Here is a 21750-nt window from a genome sequence, read left to right on the forward strand (position 1 = left end):
GTTGAATAAACTCTCACATTGGGCCATGTTACTGTAAGAAGATCGCCTTTATGAATAAAGCACCCCTCGGACAAAAAAGTTTTATTCAGTGAGACTTTTCCAGCTGCCAATTACCTCGAAAGCTTCACATCTACTGCCCCTGTAAAGCATCCTTTCTTTTCCACTTTATCCCCTTCTAATCACGACACTTTCTTTATACCAAGTTTAAACTTGAGACGGTATAGAGCCTAATATATTCCCGTGTGTAGAGTTGGAACCACTCGAGTCTTTTCTCTTGTGCTTTCTGTAAAGGTTGTACGAATTTGTTCTGCTCCAAGCCCAGTTAGAGGCTGGAATTCGACGACTTGGCCTGGCAAATTTCTGCGAATCCATAACCACTGAAATGCAGGATCAGGAGACGCCGCGACGGATTTTCGTGTTGCCTTTTCCCTGATACACTGCATGAAACTGGATCCGTGACGTACTGTCAACAATTGGGGGTGTAAAAATGTTCTGTTCAATCTACCATTCTGTTGCAAATTGATGGATATTACGCGTATCCACAATCCGTCCTACCACTCAGAAGTTCCAGGCTTTCAGGCAGGCACCCCATGATATTTTGCCAGCAGCTTCACCCCAAGTCAGATGCTTGTTAGAAAGTTTGATTCAATGGTCAATAAACCGTCAGAATTTGCACGCAAGTGGTCCAATACTGATGTTTCTTCAGCCACTTGATGTATGTACGCATCGCCTTATAAAATTTGTGATCTCATGCCAGAACAAACTTGATGGTTGCTGCGCCACAGGAAGTTGTGACTGCAACCCAGTTTAGAAAAGCAACACTTATTGGCATCAGTTACAACCATGCCACTGAAGATGCCACTAAACACCTCAGATATCACGCCTCTTGTGCATAGTTACTGGATAAACAGATACATGGCATGCAAAATCTTGAAGATTGGGAACCGGAACGATGGAGGCCCCAGCAACATGCTATGATTTAGCATCAGTATTTGCAGTGTGCATCTCATATCTTACATGCAGCATTTCAACTAATAGGCAATGGATGTAAGAGATAAAACCAATAGTACATCTCATATCAGAATTCACTACTCTTGCCTAACCTTAAGGGTATAAAACAAAGATGCTTTAGAAGCATCACGAAACATGTTTACAAAGATTATCTTTTACCGACTGTAACAGAGATTCTTCTCAGATCCAGCGTACAAATCTCTCTTTTGCAAATAAGACCACATCAGTAGACATTTGCAGCCAATTTATTTACGTCCATGAGGAGCTCCATAATTACTGCTAGCATTAGCTGATGCTAGCCCAGATCCATAGGCTGGAGGCTGCACAGATAACCCATAGGGAGAGGACCCCTGTGCAGCGGCGAAGGGAGATGGTTCCTGTGCTAACCCATATGATGATGGTAGCTGTGTGTGTCCAAGAGCGGATGGTGCCTGTGTTTGTCCATATGATGGTAGCGCCTGAGCTGAGCCATAGGGACGCCCTGTTGCTGCGCAGTAGGATGATGTGGCAGACCCAGATGCGTATGACGGTGGCATCTGTACAGATCCATAGGTGGATGCAGATTGTCCCCATGCATATGGAGGCGGTGTTGCCTGATTTGATCCATAGTAACCAGCGCTGCTCCCATGAGCTGCTGTAGCTACCGCCTGTCCTCCAATTGCAGGTGCCTTCAAAGCGTCATAACCAGCACCCTTTAATGAGTCATAGCCAGCAGCACCCCTTGATACATCATGCATTCCAGCTTTTGAATAACTGATACTAGCAACACGAGAAGTGTCGTATGTATTGCCTCTTGATGACTCAAGTCCAGAACGAGCAGTCCCAGCTGGGCTTCCACTTAAAGGGTCTGCCAGACCAGTAGGAGTTGTCCTTGCCTGAAATAACAACAAAACTCTATTGTTATAACTGTATAAAGATTGCCCCAGCACCTAGTTACAATAAGCTGAAGACAAAAAGGGGCTAGTACTGATATGGGTTAAAAAGGTAGAATAACTAAATTATGCTCCAATTGCACAGCAAGATAAAGCATCCATTAACTTCATGCCAGAAAAAAAAAGGAACAAAGACATCAACAGATAAATTTAAAGCTAGATGGTCCAGCTTTCATCTGCGTTATTCTGCATTTGCTATCAGCAACTCTACCTTGGGCGCTTGACCACCCAAGGGAAAAGAAGAGGCCAAGAAATCCTGGATTCAATAGTAATACAATGTGCACTATCTACGTTACGAAATCTTAAAATAGTGGGTGTGTCCATCTTTAAATTAACTGAAAGTTTGTAGAACCCTGTTCCAGACTTTCAGTCCCAAAATTTTCAAAAGAAAAAACAAGCTTAGTGATAACTATAGATTCTGAACATGCAAATAAATACAATGTGAACATGAAAAAGAAAAGTCTAATAAATCTGTAAAAATAAGTACATAGCAACTGTATGAAGAACATAAACCTGGACAACTTGCCAAAAGTAAAGAACAAAATGGTTTCAAAGATTACAAAGTCGTGATTCACACAAAATGAATATGAAACTAATAGGAGAAAGCCTTACATTTTGCTATATAAGGAGGGCATTGGCCTGTATGTTGCAACTTCATTCATTATATCCACACAAAAACATATACACAAGCAAATACTGCACTTTTATTCCCTTTTCCCAAAAAAATACAACTATAACTTCACTCCAACCTTGAAATGGTGTTCGTGAAACACAGTACATAGGTTCTTATTTCTTATGCATGAGTTTATAGCCACACAAGACCCACCTCCGTTGTGCCTTGTGAGAGATAAGGTGAAGTGGTGTTTCATCTTTTTGTCTATCTTCAAAGCTCGTGTGTCTCACGTGAGATATGTATGTCATAGCAACAATTGACGCATGTTCCATGAGACTAACCGTTAAAGGTAGCAATCAGAGAATCTTTACAACAAAAAGGTCCAGTTGCCAGTTGATAAATAAATCTGTGCAAGAAGCAAAACTTAAGGGCCACCTTGTGGTGGTAGACATGATGCAAGCATACATTTCAGGAAAATAATACATTTTACAGCATGTAAGATACCCCTTTATAAGGACGTAAAGCTGCTCACCTGTGCACCTCCATAACCACCATCATAAGCAATTTGTCCAACAGAAATATGGCTAGATGTACGATCATCCTTTTGAGCAATATTAATATTGTACATAATACCTACATATAGAAATGTTCATGGTAAAACACTGCTACTGCAAACATTGCTTTCTACATATACTAATCTATTGAGTAATAAATGAAATAACTGATAAACGGCAAACTCCATACCACTTTTTTCAAGATTAGCCGCATTCCTCAACTCAGTACGAAGTTTTTCCAGCTCCGTAACCATGGAGTCGTAATTCTTCTTCATTGTCTGCAACGACTCGGAGTGGTCCACCCTGAGTTTCCTTTCATACTCATAAGTAGCCCTGAAATATAAAGAGTGCATGCAAATCGCAAAGTTGAGACCAACCACGTATTGAAGTAAATGCATACTAATGAAGAAACGTGACACTTGCTGCACACCTGAGGTGCTGATAGTCTTGTCTAGCAGCATCCCGTTCAGCCATGAGTGCTGGAAGCTGCTGCGCCTCACCAAGGTTCCTCTGCAAGTCCTTGCTCAGCTTCTGCACGTTCACCACCATGTTCTGCCTCACTGCCACAAGGTTCTGCACCTCCGCGTGCGCCTGCTGCAGTTCCACCTTCATGGGGTCGCAGGCCTTCAGGTCAGCCTCCATCTTCCCAACCTTGTCAAGGAGCCCCCTCATTTCTTGCTCCTCGGCGGCCTTCGCCGCATCCCCCTGCGCCTGCAGCCTCTGCAGCTCCTGCTGCGCCGCAGCCAGCTCCTTCCTCAGCAATCCATGGCTCGCAGCGAGCCGGTCGTTCTCCACCGCCAGCTTCTGCATCTCCCCGTGCTGCGCCACGAGCTTCTGCTCCAGGACCTCCAGCGGCAGCAGCGGAGGCAACATGTCGTAGGGAAAAGGCCCAGGCCCGTGCCCCAGCAGGGGGTGCATCGCCGGCCCGTACGGGTCCCGGACCTCCTGGTGCATCATCCCGTGGGGCGGGACTGGACCCTGGCCGGGGCCGGGGAGCGACCGGTGGTGATAAGGGGGCATGCCGGCGGGGGGGTTGACGCGGGGCATAGGGCTCAATTGAATCCCCAAATGTTTTGGAAAATGGCACACGCAACTATGGCACCAATTCTCCTATGGCATCAACTGAGATTGATCTTGCGCAATGGAGAAGACGAACCTAATCGAACCGTGGATGGATGAATGGGTTGGATTAGTACTTGGTAGGCACAAATCCGCAACTAACTGAATGCAGAGAGAGTTTGGATTTGATTCAGAATAAAACCAACGCTTAGAGAAAGGAATCCATCGAAGAATATTAGGGTTACTTACTAGCGACAGGAGGAATCGATCCGAGTCCGGATGGATGTCCGCTCCACGCCAGTCCAGTACCAGTATAGGCGGGCAGCAGGACGAGGACGGCGAGGCCTCACGACGAGGGCAGATTCCGGTGGAAGGAGACCTGGCTTGCCGTGTCCCGTCGCCGGCGGTGGGGTCGCCGACGATAATGGTGCAGCTAATTTGGGGGTAAATCACAGAAGATTGAATAGAGGGCTACATGTGACAGGAGGGAGAATAGGCAAGTGAAAACGGAGATTTCTTTAAAAAAAATCTCAGAAGAATAGTTAGAGGCACGTCGTACCACCATACACACTTCCACTCAACGATATCGAAGATTAGAAATATGTAGTTTAAATATTGATAAAATTATCATAAATTATTCAATAAGCTCAAATATTGATAAAGTTTTCATAAGCTATTAGTTGTCGACAGGTATTTAGACTATCACTAAAAATAAACTTCCATCTCGATAAAACATATAAAAAGTAAATGTAAAATTTAATCCTGATAGATAGAAGGTATAACTAACTTTACTAATCACCAAACAAGTCAGTTTTTGAGTCAAGGTTATTGAGTTGACACTTACACTTCACAACATTGCTGCTAGTTTCTTAAAAAAACTTGTGCATATACTTGTTTCTCGTAAATACATATGTACTTTCATAGAATATGACATCTTGACTATACTTTCATAGAATATATGATATGTTGACTATACCAATACTAGCTTCGACGAAACTTATATGGCGGATGGATGAATGGATCTACATCTACCCGTACCTATATGCTTAGATGACAAGTTAAATATAGATATTTAGAGGTTTGTAATTGTATTGTACCTACTGTCACGCTATTTTATAAGTCTATCTTATTTCGTTAATTAATTTTTTGTCACTCTAACGGATGATACATTTTCAAAATGCACGTAATTCAGATGCTATACTAAAATGCTAACCGGACCAAAAAACATTCATATTTGCTACTTTGAGCTTTTTTCCACCATCATATGGTATTTTTAATTTTTTTTTTTACCCGTCAATGTGGAAGCGAAGTGAAAATAACCATTGTACCTCCTCTCTCTCTCTCATTTCTCCCTATCCTGCCTGATCTGGCAATGCGCCGCCACCGTCGTTTGACTTCGGCCTGCCCACACATCGCTGGCGCGCGATGCTGGCACCTCCTCTGTGGTGGCTCCTCCCCCACATGTATTGGATCTGTTCAGATAGCCTCCTTTGCCGCTTCCACATGTTGTTGCAGCTCAACGATGACTTAGTCGCATTGTGCTTGGTGATTGGCTAGTCGCCACCCTCCACTGGCACATCAATAGCGTCGTCTGTGTCCGCAGCCGCGTCACAGGTAGGTTGGGTCCTAGTGTCGCTCTCCGAGCTATTGCACCACCCGCAGGCACATGAGCCGCTACGCCGGTTGGGGAGGTCGCCATTCACGGAGTGGCTGTTCGACGACTTCCTTCGCCTTGTGGATACACACGACAATTTCCACCAAGCATTGGTCGCGCTCCAAATGGATATGCGGTGAGTGCGACCTCCCCCACCTCATGTCCATCATGCGTGTTCTAGCTGGTAAGCCCCCACACTACTGCCAAAGTACCTCCTCACCGACACCGCAGCCCTCGTAGCCGCGGTAGCCGACGTGATCGTCGTTGTGGCATTTAAGGTTGGCAGTCGGGCGGGTTCGGGTCGGGTCCCCGCGGGTTTTAGACCCAGCACAGGCGGAGGCGGGTCTGTTTCTTCCCCCACGGGTCTTCGGGTTCGGGGACCCGAAACGGGTCGGGGGTGGGGCGGGTTTTAAATATCCCCCGCGGGTGCCCATGGGCCCCTAAATTAAGCCCATGAAGCCCAATAACCCATGTAATAAACCCTAGGTATATAAGCCAGAGTTCCTTGCCTCATTGCCTGCTTGCCTCCCCAGCCTACCTGACCCCAGCCGCAGCTGCACCCGGCCGCCCGCACCCCATGCCTCTGGCCTCCCCTAGCAACAACCGCAGTCGGCAATACCGCACCGGCGCACCCCACTCTGGACAGCCGATTGCCACACCCCAGCATCCAGCAGAGCAGCAAGGCGCAAGCTCCATCCCCGGGCCCCGGCGGCGTCGAGCTCCATCCGGGCCTCGGCCATCCCCTGCGTGGGCGCTGGGCGGCGGGCGTGCGGCTACAGCAGCTTCACATTCGACGAGTATCCGGCAGTCTGGCCATCCGGCACGACGGTGGCGAGCGACGAGCATCCTCCGGCGAGCAACGGCATCCCGAGTCCCATCTCCGACGTGAGGCGAGCCCCAATCCCCCGACGGCGGGCGCACAACGGCATCTGCATCCCCGCCTCCCCGGATCCTTACCAAGGTGAGCCCGATGCCCAAAAGCTGATGGCAACTCGAATTCAGTAATAACTACTGCTGTACTGCATTAGATGTTAGGCTTGACATGTAGATAAAGTGATAATTTGATAAACTCAAGCACACTTTTACAACAGAAATCATGTGCTCAGTATTCAGTAATGTGATAAGCCTCTGGTATTTCGATGCAATTCATTGTTTATTCGTTTTGGTTGTTCCTCAATTGAAATGAGTAGCCATTATATCTAACAAAATCTGAAGCCATATATGCTGCATTGTTTTAGCTAGAATATAAAAGGCATTGTAGGTTCTGAAACTAGAGGCTTAGCTCGATCATTTAGATCAACAACAATCATGTGCTCAGTATTCAGAAATCTGCAGCCTCTCTGATGACTCTAGTAACATGCAAATATGTATTGGTAACTAGCTAAATATTTGAGGGTCTTCTTATGGTTTGTTTTGCATGAAACATATGATCTTTTCATTTTCTTTCAGCAAGTGAGCAATGTCGACTCCTGGCACTAGTGGATCTCAAGTGGCTGGGGCTAGTCGTCCTCTTACCCGTGCACGTGCAACTGTAGTGGCATCTGGCTCAGCAGAGCAGCCAACTAATTTAGCTGCACCTCCATCCAATTCAGCTGCTCCAGGTACTGAAGATGTGGTAGAGATAGAGGATGACGTTGCTGTTGGTAGTAAAAGAAAGCTAAAATCTATTGTTTGGCAAGAGTTTGATAGGGTTAAAGTAAATGGGGTTTGGAAAGCAAAATGCATGTGGTGTAAGAAACTGTTAGGAGGAGAGACTAGAAATGGTACAAATCACTTGCGTGGGCACCTTGAGATTTGTTCGGACATAGCTGTTAGAAAAGGGTTAAAATAGTCCTCTCTTAAATTATCTGCAAACCCACAAGATGAGACAGTTACTTTAGAGAAATACACCTTTGATCAAGATATAGCTAGGAAAGAACTTGCATTAATGATCATTGTCCATGAGTACCCTCTTTCTATGGTGGACCATGTTGGATTTCGCAAGTTTTGTGCTGCGTTGCAACCAGCATTCAAAGTAGTGTCTAGAAATACAATTAGGAAGGACATCTTGGATATGTATGAAGTGCAAAAGCAATCTATGGTGAAGTATTTCAGGAAATTAAATTCTCGTGTTGCTGTTACTACGGACTTGTGGACAGCAAACCACCAGAGGAAAGGCTACATGGCAATGACAGCCCATTTTCTAGATGATGATTGGAATCTGAAGAGTTTCCTTGTTAGGTAATAATCAGGTTGTACTTACATGTTGTTGTACTTACATTGGCAATTATATTTCTGATGATATATGTTGTTGTACTTATATATGTTGTTGTATTTATTTTTGTAGGTTCATTTATGTTCCAGCCCCACATACAGCCGAGGTTATAACTGATGTTCTTCATGAAGTTCTCCTAGATTGGTATATTGAGAGGAATCTGTCCACTATAACTCTTGATAACTGCAGCACCAATAATAATCTCATGAAGAATATGACTGGCAACGATGCTCTCAAGAAGAGTATGACTACTATGGAAGGCAAGTGGCCACTCTCCTCTTGTATGTTGAAGGGTAAATTAGTACATATGCGATGTGCTGCACATATTCTAAATTTGATTGTGAAAGATGGAATGAGTGTCATGGAGAAAGGAATTGATAGTGTGCGTGATAGTGTTGCATTTTGGTCAGCCACTCCTAAAAGACATGAGAAGTTTGAGAAAATGGCAACACAAATGAAAGGTAAATATAAAAAAAGAATAGCTCTTGATTGTAAAACTAGATGGAACTCCACTTATATCATGCTTAGCACTGCACTATTGTACCAAGATGTTTTTGAACGCCTTGTTGCTCGTGCTACTTCTATTCCAACTCTAGAAGATTGGCAGTTTGCTAAAGATCTTTGTGATAGACTGAAGTTGTTCTATGATGTTACTGAGCTACTATCAGGCACTAGTTATGTCACAACCAACCTTTTCTTTCCCAAAATCACCAATATTTATTTGGCTATTAGGAAGTGGCAAAGTAGCGATATCCCTGAGGTAGAAGAAATGTCTACTAAAATGAAAGAAAAATTCAACAAATATTGGTCAGATGTACATGGTTTGATGGCTGTTGCTGCTGTCCTAGATCCTAGGTATAAGCTACACTTGTTGAATGCTCTTTTCCTCAAAATTCTTGGGTGTGAAAGTACAGCTATTGATGCTGTTCAAAATGTGAAAGACTTGTTGTACAATTTGGTTTTGGAATACCAAGATTCCATGGAGGATGTTGCCACAACAGATGGTGCTCGAAGTATGCCAACTAGTGCTCCTTTTCAGACGGTAGATGAAGACTGGATTGACACTTTTGATGATTACATGTTGAAGCAACCAGTTGTGACCTCCAATTATGTGCGCACAGAGTTAGATTTGTACTTGGAGGAGCCACTGCTGCCTAGGACACAAGAGTTAGATATTATTCAGTGGTGGCAACATGCAGGTCTCAAATATCCAACTTTGCGAAAGATTGCACGTGATGTCCTTGCAATTCCTGTGACAACGGTGGCATCCGAGTCGGTCTTTAGTACTGGAGGGAGAATCATTAGTCCACACCGTAGCAGGCTTGCACCATCAATGGTAGAAGCGCTTATGTGTATGCAAGCTTGGTCTCGTGCCGGCATGTTAGGTAAATCTAGTGTCTAATTGCAGTTCAATATTTTCTTTATTTCCTATAAGTTAAAGCACTAATTTGTGAATGATTTGCCAATGCAGGGCCTCAGTCGACTTCTGTTGGTGCTTTGATGACATGTCTGGATGAAGAAGATGAAGCAATGGTACTATTTTTATTTAATTCCATTTGTGAACTGATAAGTGATTCAACATTCAGGCATTAAACTATTCTCCCTATTTTTACTTTGCAGGATCAACCCGATTCATCCATTGTTGATTGATACAAGCATTACCAAATGAAAATGAAGGCCTCAGCCCCCAAGTTGCTTTTCTATTTGGTCCAAAAACTCATGTATTGTAATAATGTTCTTATTTTGTACTTGCTTATTTCATTATTTGGTTCAAGATTCCTTGCTGTTGTTGCAAGCTGGACTATATATATGTCTTGTTGGTGCTTTGGTGCTCGTTCTGGTGCTCTGGTGGACTTGTATGTTCTGTTCCATGATGCCACCCTGATTGTCATAGACTCACAGTAGACAGTGGACTTGTGGCATTCAATGTTGTCATTTGCTATTTTACTCATTGTGGACTTTCTATCTGTTGTTATGTTGCTATCATGTACTCATGTATTTATCTGTTGCTATTTTGTATGATTGTTGTAATCATATTGTCGTATACATATCTCAGTATCTCCATATGCTGTCTGTTGTTCTATTGTTTTTCAGGTTTCGGGGACCCGTCGGGTTCGAGGCCAGGTGGGGATTTGCACCCGAAAGACAATTCGGGGCCGGGGCGGGTTTGATTATCGGGTTTCGGGTCCGGGTCCGCGGGTGCTCCACCCGGCCCCGACCCGCCCCGTTGCCATCCTTAGTGGCATTCGACTCCACGGCCATCTTCTCCAGCATGTCCTCCCTCTCCAACCCCGCCGCTACAGCTGGTGACGATGTCGCCTCCGTGTCGTGCTGGATCTGTTCCCCGCACGCACCACCACCGCCAGCTTCTGCACCGCGCCTCCTTTGCTGCACCCTCGTGCCTCCTCCCCCGTCAGCGGTGAGTCTCACAGAAGTGGAGTGCAACAACGTCATAGGCACACGCCGCAGCCTTGGCTTCATCATGCCGTTGGCCACGATGCTGCTGCACCAGCGCCTTGCGCAGAACCATGGCCTCATCGCCGATCTCCACCTGAACCATCACAGGGGGCACCTCGAGCGGGGACCTCCTCTTCAGCAGCGGCCTTGAGGGGGATGCCGATGACATCGGCGACAAGACATAGGCCATTGCTACCTGGGTGGGGTGGTCGCAGAGGGCAGAGAGGGGGAGGAGGGTCACCGGGGTTGCCCATGGCGGTGGATAGCACATGCGCATTTGCGACGAGGGGAGAAGGCACGCGGGCGGCGACACTCAGTTGAGTGGAAGGAAGAGGAGGGCAAAAATGATATTTCCACTCAGTCCCCACGTATGCAAGGTAAAAAAAGAAAAATGTCATGTGGCAGTAGAAAATAGCTCAAATTGGCAAACGAGAATATTTTTATAGGGCCCAGGTAGTATTTTTACATGGCATCTAAAGTAGGTAGCTTTTAGAAATATGTCATCCGCTAGAGTGATAAAAAATTAATTAACTCATCTTATTTGGTTTGGAGACACCTTTTTCGCAATCACGTTAGTCACTTTTGATATTCTATATCGTATGATTGATTCAAACTACAAATTGCAGATAACCGCTTAACAACATGATCCACTTGCTATAGAGTTTTATATATCCTACCGCAAATTACGGATGCGTTCCTCCTTCAACATCCTTTTTAAGATGAAAGAACAACTTTTTGAATGAAATTATAAGTGAAAGTTCATTCTCAAACTTATCATTCTCCGTCCCTTTACAAACCGGGTCCTCCTGTCTTTATATACTAGAGAGAAAGAGAACTTACAAGTGCGTCTTGCTCAGCAGACCCATGCCTAGGTAGTTATTCTACTCTTGGATCATCATCATAGAGAACCGGGTAAACCCAACTTACCTTAAGAGCTCCGCATGTCTGTCCCATCTGTGGAACACCCCCGCACCTGCCTCCCCTAGTCACCCGGCCTGTCCCGTCGCCTTGTGCTACAAGTTCATCTATCAAGTCGTCTCGTCCCTACGCTCTATGAGTCTATCTACAAAAATCATTCACTTGCCTAGTCGATCTTCATATCATGCCACATCCGTCACGTGGCGCAGGTCGGTCCATAACACTCCACTCCATAGCAATTAATGCCACGGGACGGGGCATTGCCCATTTACACCGATCACGACTTTGTTCACTAGAGGAGGTACTTTGGGAAGGAAAATACTTAAGTAGACATCAATAAATGCGACTAGACAGGTTAGTTATGGGTGTCCCATGACTAGCAAAGGCTAATCGTGGGACCATATTATAGTACAAGGAGGCTGGTCGCGTAAGCCTCACGATAGTCGTGCGAGCTAAGGGCTAGTCGTGCGATAGGTCAGGGTTCAGGAAATACCCCCCTCCCCCAATCACCACATCCCTCGTGAGGCCTGTTAGCCAAGATGCCCCCTTACTCAATACTCTGACAGTAGCCTCCAAGTTTTCCCGTGGTCGTGGTCTCATGTCACTTGGCGAGGTTAAGCGTCCTGAAAAGAGAGAGAGAGAGAGAGAGAGAGAGAGAGAGAGAGAGAGAGAGAGAGAGAGAGAGAGAGAGAGAGAGAGAGAGAGAGAGAGAGAGAGAGAGAGGAAGAACAAGCATGTAATAGGATAATTAGCCCGGTCGAATATAATCGACCCATCTGTAACATATCTTTTCCATGAATAAAAATATTCCAGACCTTTCTAATGGCCTCATCGATGGCTGGAAGACCACCCGGGAGCCTTGCGGGTTTTGGACCATCTAGTCCGAACAATTGTTCGGAGTGTTTAAAGAGTTTTCCCCATGCTATCGCAGCGAGTAGGCTCTTACTGTTTTGCCCAACTCGTTAGTTAGGCTTTCTAAGCATGAGACAGCCCTTAGCACGATAAGTCCAGTGGCGGCGACTAGCGCCCGACCCGAGTGGGGACTTGAGGCCTTGTGGTCGTTATCCCGAGCCATTCGTACATCTGATATTGCGCGAGTAGTGATCCCATACTATTCAAGATCTCTCGACCACCTGGTCGTTTTTAATTTCCTAGCCGCCAGGTCCCGTAGTGATTGTCGAGCGTTGTAGCATGCTGTGGTCGAAGAGCCAATCTGGCGGGGGTCCGTTGTTGGTCGTGAAATCCTGCAAAATAGAGAGTCTGGTATTTTTAACTTTTTGAAAAACTTACAAATTATATTTCACACTCGTCCAGAAGGTTCTACAAAAAATAGAGAAACAAGTTCATCTTCGAGCAACCCTACAAATAGAACTTGTGTTGCAGGGCGATGTTCTAGGAGTTACTTAATTCATGACCGTCTTCCATGGCTAGCTTGACCGCAACAGGTCGGGTGACATTGACCACTTTGTTGGGCCCTTCCCACTTGGGGGAAAGTTTATTCCGATCGACCTTATTCTAAATTTGCATAAGAACGAGGTCACCTACAACTAGTTTTCGCTCCCGCACTTTGTGGTTATGATAGCGTCTAAGGCTCTGCTGATACTAGGCTGCTCGAATTAGAGCACATTCATGAAACTCTTCAATCGGGTTTACATCATCCTCTCGTCATGCCACCTGGTCATCGTCCGAGTAATTGGTAACTCGGGATGATTGAAAGTCAATCTCGGAGGAAAGCATTGCCTCTGCGCTGAAGACAATGAAGAAAGGGGTTTCGGTCGTTGCCCTACTGGGAGTCGTTCACAGTGACCAGAGTATTGTGGGTAGTTTGTCCACCCAGCATCTTAAATAGTTTTTAAGCCAATCAAAGACATAGGTTTTGATCCCTTGAAGTATCATCCTATTAGCCCTTTCAACTTGTCCATTGCTCTGTGGGTGTGCCACCGACACATAGCAAACTTTGGTCCCGATCTCTTCGCAGTAGTCCTGTAAAACACTACTGGTGAACTGAGTCTTATTGTCCGTAATTATACGATTTGGACTATCAAACTGCACTACCAGCCCTCGTATGAAATTAATCGATGTTGCAATAGTGACCTTCCTAATGGGCTCGACCTCTATACATTTGGTGAATTTGTCGATTGCCACGAATAGGAATTCAAAACCATTTGGGGCTTAAGGGAACGACCCCACGATATCAAACCCCTAGACAACGAAAGGCCAAAAGAGTGGTATAATTTGCAGTGCTTGGGTTGGTAGGTTGGTTTATCGGCTATAGTACTGACATGACTCACACCGTTTCACCAGGTCGCAAGCATCCTGGAGGGCAGTGAGCCAATAAAATTCTTGCCGAAATACTTTTCTGACCAGAGTGCGGTACGAAGTATGGCTACCACATATACCTTCGTAGATATCAGAGAGCATTATGCTCCTATCTTTCTAAGTGATGCATTTCAGTAAAAAGTCGTTGCTCCCCTAGCGGTAAAGGCGTCCCTGTACCAAGGAATATCTGTGGGCTTGCCGCGAGACCTTTTCTACTGACGCATCATCATTAGGGATTGCTCGATTCTGAAGACAGTCCAAGTTCTGAGCCATCCAGATCATACCCGAATCGAGTAGGGGACCACATAATGGCCACCCGAGGTAGACAGCATCGAAGGAGGCGTTGCCTCTAAAGGTGTTGCCTCTGGTGCTCCGTTTCTAAACGGAGCATCCCATTCACCTTGGTCCGAGACTGTGGTGGATGATCGTGTGAGTCTTTCTTCAAAGATTCCCACCGGAACAGCTTTGCGAGAAGATGCTAGACGGGCCAGCTCATCGGTTAGGAAGTTGTCCTTTTGAGGGATGTGCTTGACTTCGAAATCGAAAAAACATCGCTCCAGTCTTCTCACTTCGATGAGGTATGCCACTATTGTCGGATCAGAGCACTGTAACTCCTTATGCACTTGGTTAACCACCAGTAGTGAGTCCCATATTACTAACAGGCGTTTAATCCCAAGTGCGAAGGCTACTCGCATTCCAAACAACAGGCCCTCGTATTCCGCAATATTGTTAGTGACTGGAAATAATTGAACTACGTACCTGAGGATGTCACTGGTTGGTGAGGTCAGGACCACTCCAGCCCTGATCCCTTCAGCGTGAACGATCCATCGAAGTGCATGGTCCAACTCTCGTTTGCCTCTAGTCGGTGTACCTGCTCGGGCTCAAAGGATGACCACTCGATCACAAAATCAACCAGCGTTAGGAACTTGACAGCCGCTCGGGGGATGAAGTGGAGATCGAACTCCCCGAGCTCTACTGCCCACTTTATTGTTCTTACTGTCGCATCCCTATTGTGTAGAATTTCTATAATCGGGGGCGAGGAGATTATCTTGATATTGTGGGCTTAGAAGTAATGTCTGAGCTTACGAGAGGCCATCAGAATGGTGTATAGCAGCTTTCTGAGCCTGTGGGTACCGAGCCTTTGCGTCGTGTAGGACCTCACTAACGTAGTACACTGGTTGCTAAAGACCTTCTCGCTCAACAACCAGTACATAGTAAGAGCTCCTCGTCTGGTCTAGGTGCGTTCAGTATAGGAGGGGAGGAGAGGTACCTTTTTAGATCTTGAAGGGTTGTTTCTGCTTCTAAGGTCCACTGGAAGTGATCTCTTCTCTTCAGGAGCTTGAAGAGCGGCAACCCTCTCTCTCCTAGCCTTGATATGAACATGTTCAATGCTGCCATGTATCATGTTAGTTTCTGGACTTCTTTTAGCCTGGTAGGGGATTTTATCTGATCGATGGCTCTAATCTTGTCAGGGTTCGCCTCTATTCCTCGATTGGAAACGAGGAACTCGAGCAACTTCCCCAATGGGACTCCAAACATGCACTTTTTAGAGTTCACCTTCTTGCGGTACTTCCGAAGGTTGTCAAACGTATCCTGGAGGCCCACGACTAGATCGTCCTTGGTTCTACTCTTTACGAACACATCATCTGCATACGTCTTGACGTTTCTACCAAGCTATGGTCAAAGAATAAGCCGAATACAACGGTGGTAAGTGGCACTAGTGCTTTTTAAACCAAAAGTCACTTTTACGTAGCAAAAGACTCTAAAGAGTGTTACAAAAGCAGTCTTCTCCTCATCTTCCCTATACATGCTAATCCGGTGGTATATGGAATAGGAATCTAAGAAGCTTAGGAGATCACTACCAACGGTTGAGTCAATAAGCTAGTCGATTCGGGGTAGAGGGAAGAGATCTTTCGGGCACGCCTTGTTGAGGTCGGTAAAATCGACGCACATCCTCCACTTACCGTTATGTTTTCGGACCATGACTGAGTTAGCCAGCCACTTTGGGTATTGTATTTCTCAGATGAAGCCTGCTTCTAGGAGCTTATCAATCTCCTCACAAAGTGCTTCATTTCGGTCAGCTACGAACTGACACTCTTTTTGTTTGACTAGTCGCGCGTTAGGTCATATTGATAACTTGTGCTCGATCACGTCCCTGGGACTCCAAGCATATTAGACGGACTCCAAGAGAAGATGTTCACGTTTGTTTGGAGGAAAGTGATAAGCGTGAGTTCCTATTTAGGGTCCAGACCAGCTCCTATCTGGACTGTCCTAAACGGGTCGGAGTCATCGAGGCATACTACCTTGAGCCGCTCATCCTGGTTGGCGACGATGTGGACCTTCACCGAGTGACTACTAGGCGTAGCGTTCTTCGGCTGCAACCCCGAGAGTTAGCTTGACCATGTAGAGGCTCCTCTTGTCGCAGTGCAAGGTCATCTTTGTGTTGCCAAAGATGATGATGGTCCCAGTCGGATCGAGGATCTTGGTCGTCTGATGCGCGTAGTGGGCGACGACCATGAATTGGGCCATCGCTGATCGCCCTAGGATCGTATTATAAGTAGTCTAAAAGCCCACCACATCAAACAAGACCTTTTTGGTCCTGAAGTTGCTTGGTTAGCCGAAAGTGATAGGCAGTTCGATCCGCCCCAAGGGCCTAGCCGAGGAGGCCATGGTAATTCCAAAGAAGGGGGAGACGGTTTCAACACGCTCCAGGACGTTGGCGAAGAGGAGGTTGATGGAGCTCCCTCATCAATTAGTACGTGAACTAATCTGATGTTCTGCACGGTGGGTTCAACCACAATAGGGTATCGACCAGGTCACTTGACACTTGTGGGGTGGTCAACCTGACTGAAGGTAAGGGGAACCTTCGACCACTTTAGACGTGAGTTTGGGCCCGGTGTGGTTGCCCACACTTCTTGGACCATCGACTTGTATTCCCTATTCGAGAAATATATTGCGGCGCCCTCGAAGATGTGGTGAACCATGTGATCAGCATGCTAGTATCCTAGGGTCCATTGGGCAAGGCTGGCCCCGTCCTCACCATCCTCATCGTGCCTAGATTTATGCTCTCCAAACTCCTTATCGATGATGCCCCGCACGACCTTCGGTCAGGTCGTGGACATCTGTGCGATGGATCAAGTAGTAGCCACGACCCTTCATCCTATCCTTTTTCTTGAAGTGCAAGTTTAGTTGGCTGATCTGCTCGACCGCCATGACATTGGATGGTCCTTCCTTCTCTTTATTCCTCTTTTTCTCCTTCTAATTGACCCCTTTAGAGGAGGCGGGATGGTCGGAGGTCGGCCGCGACCTGGCATCAATCTAATGCTCTCGAGCCTCAGCGGCCTGTGCACACTTGTCTATGAGCTCGAAGAGCTTGGTAGTGCTTCAGATTTTCTTTATGGCCAGCTTCTCGACCATCTTTTGGTCTTTGACTCATCTCTTGAATGCTATGACCACAGATTAATCTGTGATATTTAGAATAGTGTTTTGGCGTTGGTGAAGTGTTGGATGAAGTCTCGCAATGACTCACCTTGTCGTTGCCTGATCTGGTACACATCATCCTCGACCCTGGGTGAGGCATAGGTCCCCTAGAAGTTAGCGACAAACTGATCGCACATATCCTTCCAGGAGTGAACCGACTCATGGGGGATGTTCATAAGCTAGGATCGGGCTGAACCTGTCAAGGTGGTCAGGAAGTAGTTGGCCATGATTTTCCCGTGGCCTCCCGCGACCTGCACTATGGTGGTGTAGATCTGCAGGAACTCCTCGAGTTGATTGAGCCATCATACTTTTTGGCTAGGACCGGCCGAAACTTGTCCGGCCATCGCACCTCTCGCAACCGTGCTAATAGGGTGTTGCACCCCATTCCGTAATAGAGAGTCACCTGCTGATGGGCGATGGCACGTGCTCAAGGTGAGAGACGACGATCACGTGGTCCTAGGGATGGGATGGAGCAATCAGACGTCTCCCTGCATGGGGAGATGAGTGGTAGGGCTGCTTGCCCTTTTCTTGTTGTCGCCAGGCACGGTCCTCCTGCTCTCGGATGGCTACCTGGCTCTGGATCATGCCGCGAAGGTCGCGTTGGCGCAGAGAGTCACGCAAGTTAGAGGGTTGGCTATCCTGATGCGATGGGGGTCTCTGAGCGCTCCCAATTACTGATGGAGGATGAGATCTTTCCTTCCGTAGGGCCTGCCACGAGTCTTGGCGATCGCAACCTTCACTAGTACTAGCGACGGACGTGGTGTTTGTCGCCACAGTTTGGCGTTAGGCGGTCTCAACCAAAAGGGTGAGATCACACAACCATGATGCTACTAGCGAACCCTTTGATACTGCTACCGGTGGGTGACTAAGAAGAATTCACATGGTCTGTAGATTCTGTGTAGGTGTCATGGCCTCATAGTTAAGCTGCTGAGTGCGGAGTGGTGACATATCGCGAGGGGAGAGTCCCCGGCATTTGTGCGGTGGGATGACCTTGGTGATGACGATGCCAAAGACCGTGTCCTCTACGGCAGCTCCTCCAGACGACGCTGCGGTGGTTGAGGCTATGTCAAAGCATCCCCGTGTCTGGCGTCGGTCTAGTTCCCCTCCAGGCATGTGGCCTACGGATCATTGTCGGCACCTGAAACACAGGAGTCTCTGTTGCCCTTATTGCATGAAATATCATGCAAATTTCCCGTTGAGCCTCGGAGCCTTCGGACTCTGATTCAGTGTCCCATACCTGTAGCACACCAGATTCATCTGGGTCATATCCCATGACGAATACCTCATAGTGATCGCCTGATCGGGGTCCCCAGAACAGGACCCAGCGATTGCCATGAATCCGGCTATAGGTAGCTCAATCTAATCTTAAACACCTACTGAAATGCAGAAATGCGCCCACTACCCGGCGTGCCAACTGTTGAGGGTTAATTCTTGACAAAGATTCTGGGGTATACCAGTTGAGGGGCACGTGAACAACGCTTGCGGTGTATGTGTGTTTGTGTGTGTGATGAACTCAAGAACACATGAGTTATCCAGGTCAGGCCTTCCGAAGGATAACAGTCCTACGTCCTATGTATTTGGTTATGCGTGTTTTTCAACTAGTTACAGATCAGTCTCTCAGACTTATCGTTCTCCATTCCTTTACAAACCGAGTCCTACTCTTTATATACTAGAGAGAATGAGAACTTACAAGTGGGTCCTACTCAGCAGACCCATACCTGACCAGGTATTCTACTCTTAGATCATCATCATGGAGAACCGGGTGAACCTAACTTGCCCTGAGAGCTCTACATGCCCGCCCTATCCGTGGAACTCCACCGCACCTGCCTCCCCCTGTCGCCCGACATGTCCCATCACCTTGCGCTGCAAGTTTGTCTATCAAGTCTTCCCGTCTGTACGCTCTGTGAGTCTACCTACAAAAATCATTCACTTACCTGGTTGTTCTGTAGATCATGTCCCATCCGTCGCATGGCGCAAATCGGTTCGCAACACCCACTCCATAGCAATTAATGCCACAGGACGCGGCACTACCCATCTGTGCCGACCACGACTTTATTCGCTAGAGGAGGTACTTTGAAAAGGAAAACACTTGAGTAGATATCAATAAATAGGGTAGACATGTTAGGTATGGGCGTCCCACGACCAGCAAGTCGATGTATGATGTGCATGATAGCGAGTCGATGTCAGGTTACGTGCGTAGAACCTATGCTGTTGCATCACTTCTACCTTGATTTATTGATGTTTCCTATACTTATAACCCGTGTATAATATGTTATTGTCTAACTTAAAAGTATTTGAGATGCTTAGAAATGTATAGGTCCTCGGTAGAAGTCGAGTGATGGTTCAACTATCATTCGCGAGCTATAAAACTTAATTACTTTCACGATGATAATGATGTTGGGATGAAGAGTTTATGAGAATGAGACGAGGTGTGAGTAGTGCTAGGGGTAGGTCAGAGAGGAACCCGAATGTCATAGACCACTTGCATCATTTAAGCATCGTTCGTTGTTGCAGTTGGCTTTAGCACTTGTTCGTACTACCACATATCTGTATATGGGACGGGTGAGCCGAGTACCTTATGTTGTTGTGATCTTTTGGCGTATAAGTCTATGATGTTATGGACATAATAGGCTTGTAGAGGTATCTAGTTTGCCCCGGAAGTAGTTTTAGATGACCTCTGTATCTATAGGTGCATGTTCATACGGTTAGTGCTTATTTGGGAAAGGTCGTTACGTGAATCATCGCTTGCAACCGATAGGTTGTACGGAGCGTGGTCTCGTGTCGTGTGGGTAAAGAAGTTCACCTACAGGGTGTAAGATCAATTCGAATTGCCATGCTCTTGGTTATGAGCAGCTTCTGTCATTTGTGTCAATCGTAGAGTCTGATGTGGAATGATGTTATGGTATGTTGGGAAGTAGTTGATGATAGTTGATAATGAGTTGAGATGTTTGAAGTTCATTTATGTTTATGTTGTTGATCTCAGGATAGAAGAGTATAAGGGGTTAGGTGTAGTTGCTCACACATTTGTGTCAAATTTGCTTTTGCATATGAATTCACTTAGCGTTATGGCTGATACCTTGCTAATTCATCCAAATACATTATCTTTGGAGTCGAGTTATTATACATATCAATTATGGGTAAAGTCTTGCGAGTACCTTCATACTCATGTTGGCGACAGACGAGAGTAGTGTCATCTACTCGGTGATGTCATTTTTGGGGTGGTGGCTCTGGACAAAAGACTCCACCTATCTTTTGTTGTAACAGATTTTAATTTCTGTTGCGTAGTATCTCTAAGCGGCTAGGAGGTGACAAACTGCTTGAGTTGATGAAAAACTATAATAACTTAAAGACTTATAATGCTTGAGTTAATGAAGCATGTTGTAAAAGCTCGTGTTCTGATCTTGGGTATAAAACACTTACCGGGACTATTAGGATTATATTTTAGTTAATCATTGTAGTCGTGATTGTGTAAATGACCGACTTAATGATTTGTTAGAATACAATTTGGACGGTTCCACGTATTATAAGAAGTTTGGTGCATCCGCATAAAGGGTAATCCCATGAAATATTCATAGATCTTCAAATCATATCATGAATGATTTTCATATTTTGATTTTCTTCTTCTTTAGTTTATAATTTTGTTCTCATAAAACCTGTCAATCATCAACTACAATTGTCACCAATTCTTGTGATAACTACACTAATTTTGAATGCTTTTTAGGAAATCTTCTTAGAATATCAACACATATGTTATTTCTTTTTTTCTTCCTTAGTGCTCTAAGAAGTTTACAACATCTACGTGAAACATACTCCCATTAAATTTGCACATCACCAGTGGCTGGATGCAACTACAACAATGTTTGGATGCAACACCGATGACAATTTTCCCGAGAAGTCCTCAACATCTCAACAAAAAAGCAATCCAAACAAATCAGGACATTTGTGATAAAAATATTGAAAGCATTCAAGCATATTAATAACTTCTATGTTTTGGGTTTTCTTCTCTCGGCTACTAATTTATTAGCATACAACTCATCGGTGTATGTATGCAACTACAATGGCCCTTTTCTCGAGAGGTTTAACGCATCTCAATAGAAAGAAACCATAGTAAATTTGGACTCTTTCCATGATTTGGCACATAACTAGCTAATTGACACCTCTCTTTTGGATCTTATTTCACAGCTAATTAATCTATTCACATACACCTCATGGATGGCTAGATTAATCTACAATGCCCCCGGAAGCTCATTGCATCTCAGCAAAAGGGCAGCCATAGTAAATTTAATTGTTCTTGATATAATCTACAAAGCATCTTAGCGCATAAATGACTCCTATATTTTAAATTTACATCTCTAGTTACTAATTTATTATCATATGACTCATCAAATAGTTTTATGAAACTGCAATGACTCCTTTCCTGAGAAATTAATTGCACCTCCCAAAAAAGCAACCCTAGTAAATCTCGATATTTTCAATAAAGTTATCCAAGCATTTTAGCA

At 45.6% G+C, this 21750-nt stretch overlaps 1 protein-coding gene across 2 annotated transcripts; it reads right to left on the bottom strand.

The window, feature by feature from the left end:
* Positions 1-930: 930 nt before the first annotated feature.
* Positions 931-4675, bottom strand: LOC133918543 (protein FLX-like 2). 2 transcript variants are annotated; one of them, XM_062362457.1, is made up of 5 exons: positions 4419-4675; positions 3541-4266; positions 3301-3443; positions 3089-3189; positions 931-1886 (listed from the first exon to the last, which is right to left on the bottom strand). In XM_062362457.1, exons 2-5 carry the CDS (start codon positions 4155-4157, stop codon positions 1257-1259), a joined length of 1491 nt encoding a protein of 496 aa, XP_062218441.1. In that variant the 5' UTR covers positions 4158-4266; positions 4419-4675; the 3' UTR covers positions 931-1256. The 2 variants fall into 2 exon arrangements, with proteins under 2 accessions (XP_062218441.1, XP_062218442.1); XM_062362458.1 differs by having other exon boundaries at positions 3541-4331.
* Positions 4676-21750: the final 17075 nt, after the last annotated feature.

The sequence above is a fragment of the Phragmites australis genome, chromosome 5, assembly GCF_958298935.1.
Source record: "Phragmites australis chromosome 5, lpPhrAust1.1, whole genome shotgun sequence".
Lineage (NCBI taxonomy): Eukaryota > Viridiplantae > Streptophyta > Magnoliopsida > Poales > Poaceae > Phragmites > Phragmites australis.

What these genes read in the sequence shown, in the direction of transcription:
- LOC133918543 (XM_062362457.1), bottom strand. Translation starts at nt 4,157, where the DNA reads ATGCCCCGCGTCAACCCCCCCGCCGGCATGCCCCCTTATCACCACCGG. An exon ending in CAAGACTATCAGCACCTCAG is followed by an intron (nt 3,444 to 3,540) that starts GTGTGCAGCAAG and finishes TTTATATTTCAG; the next exon opens with GGCTACTTATGAGTATGAAA. An exon ending in GGCTAATCTTGAAAAAAGTG is followed by an intron (nt 3,190 to 3,300) that starts GTATGGAGTTTG and finishes TTCTATATGTAG; the next exon opens with GTATTATGTACAATATTAAT.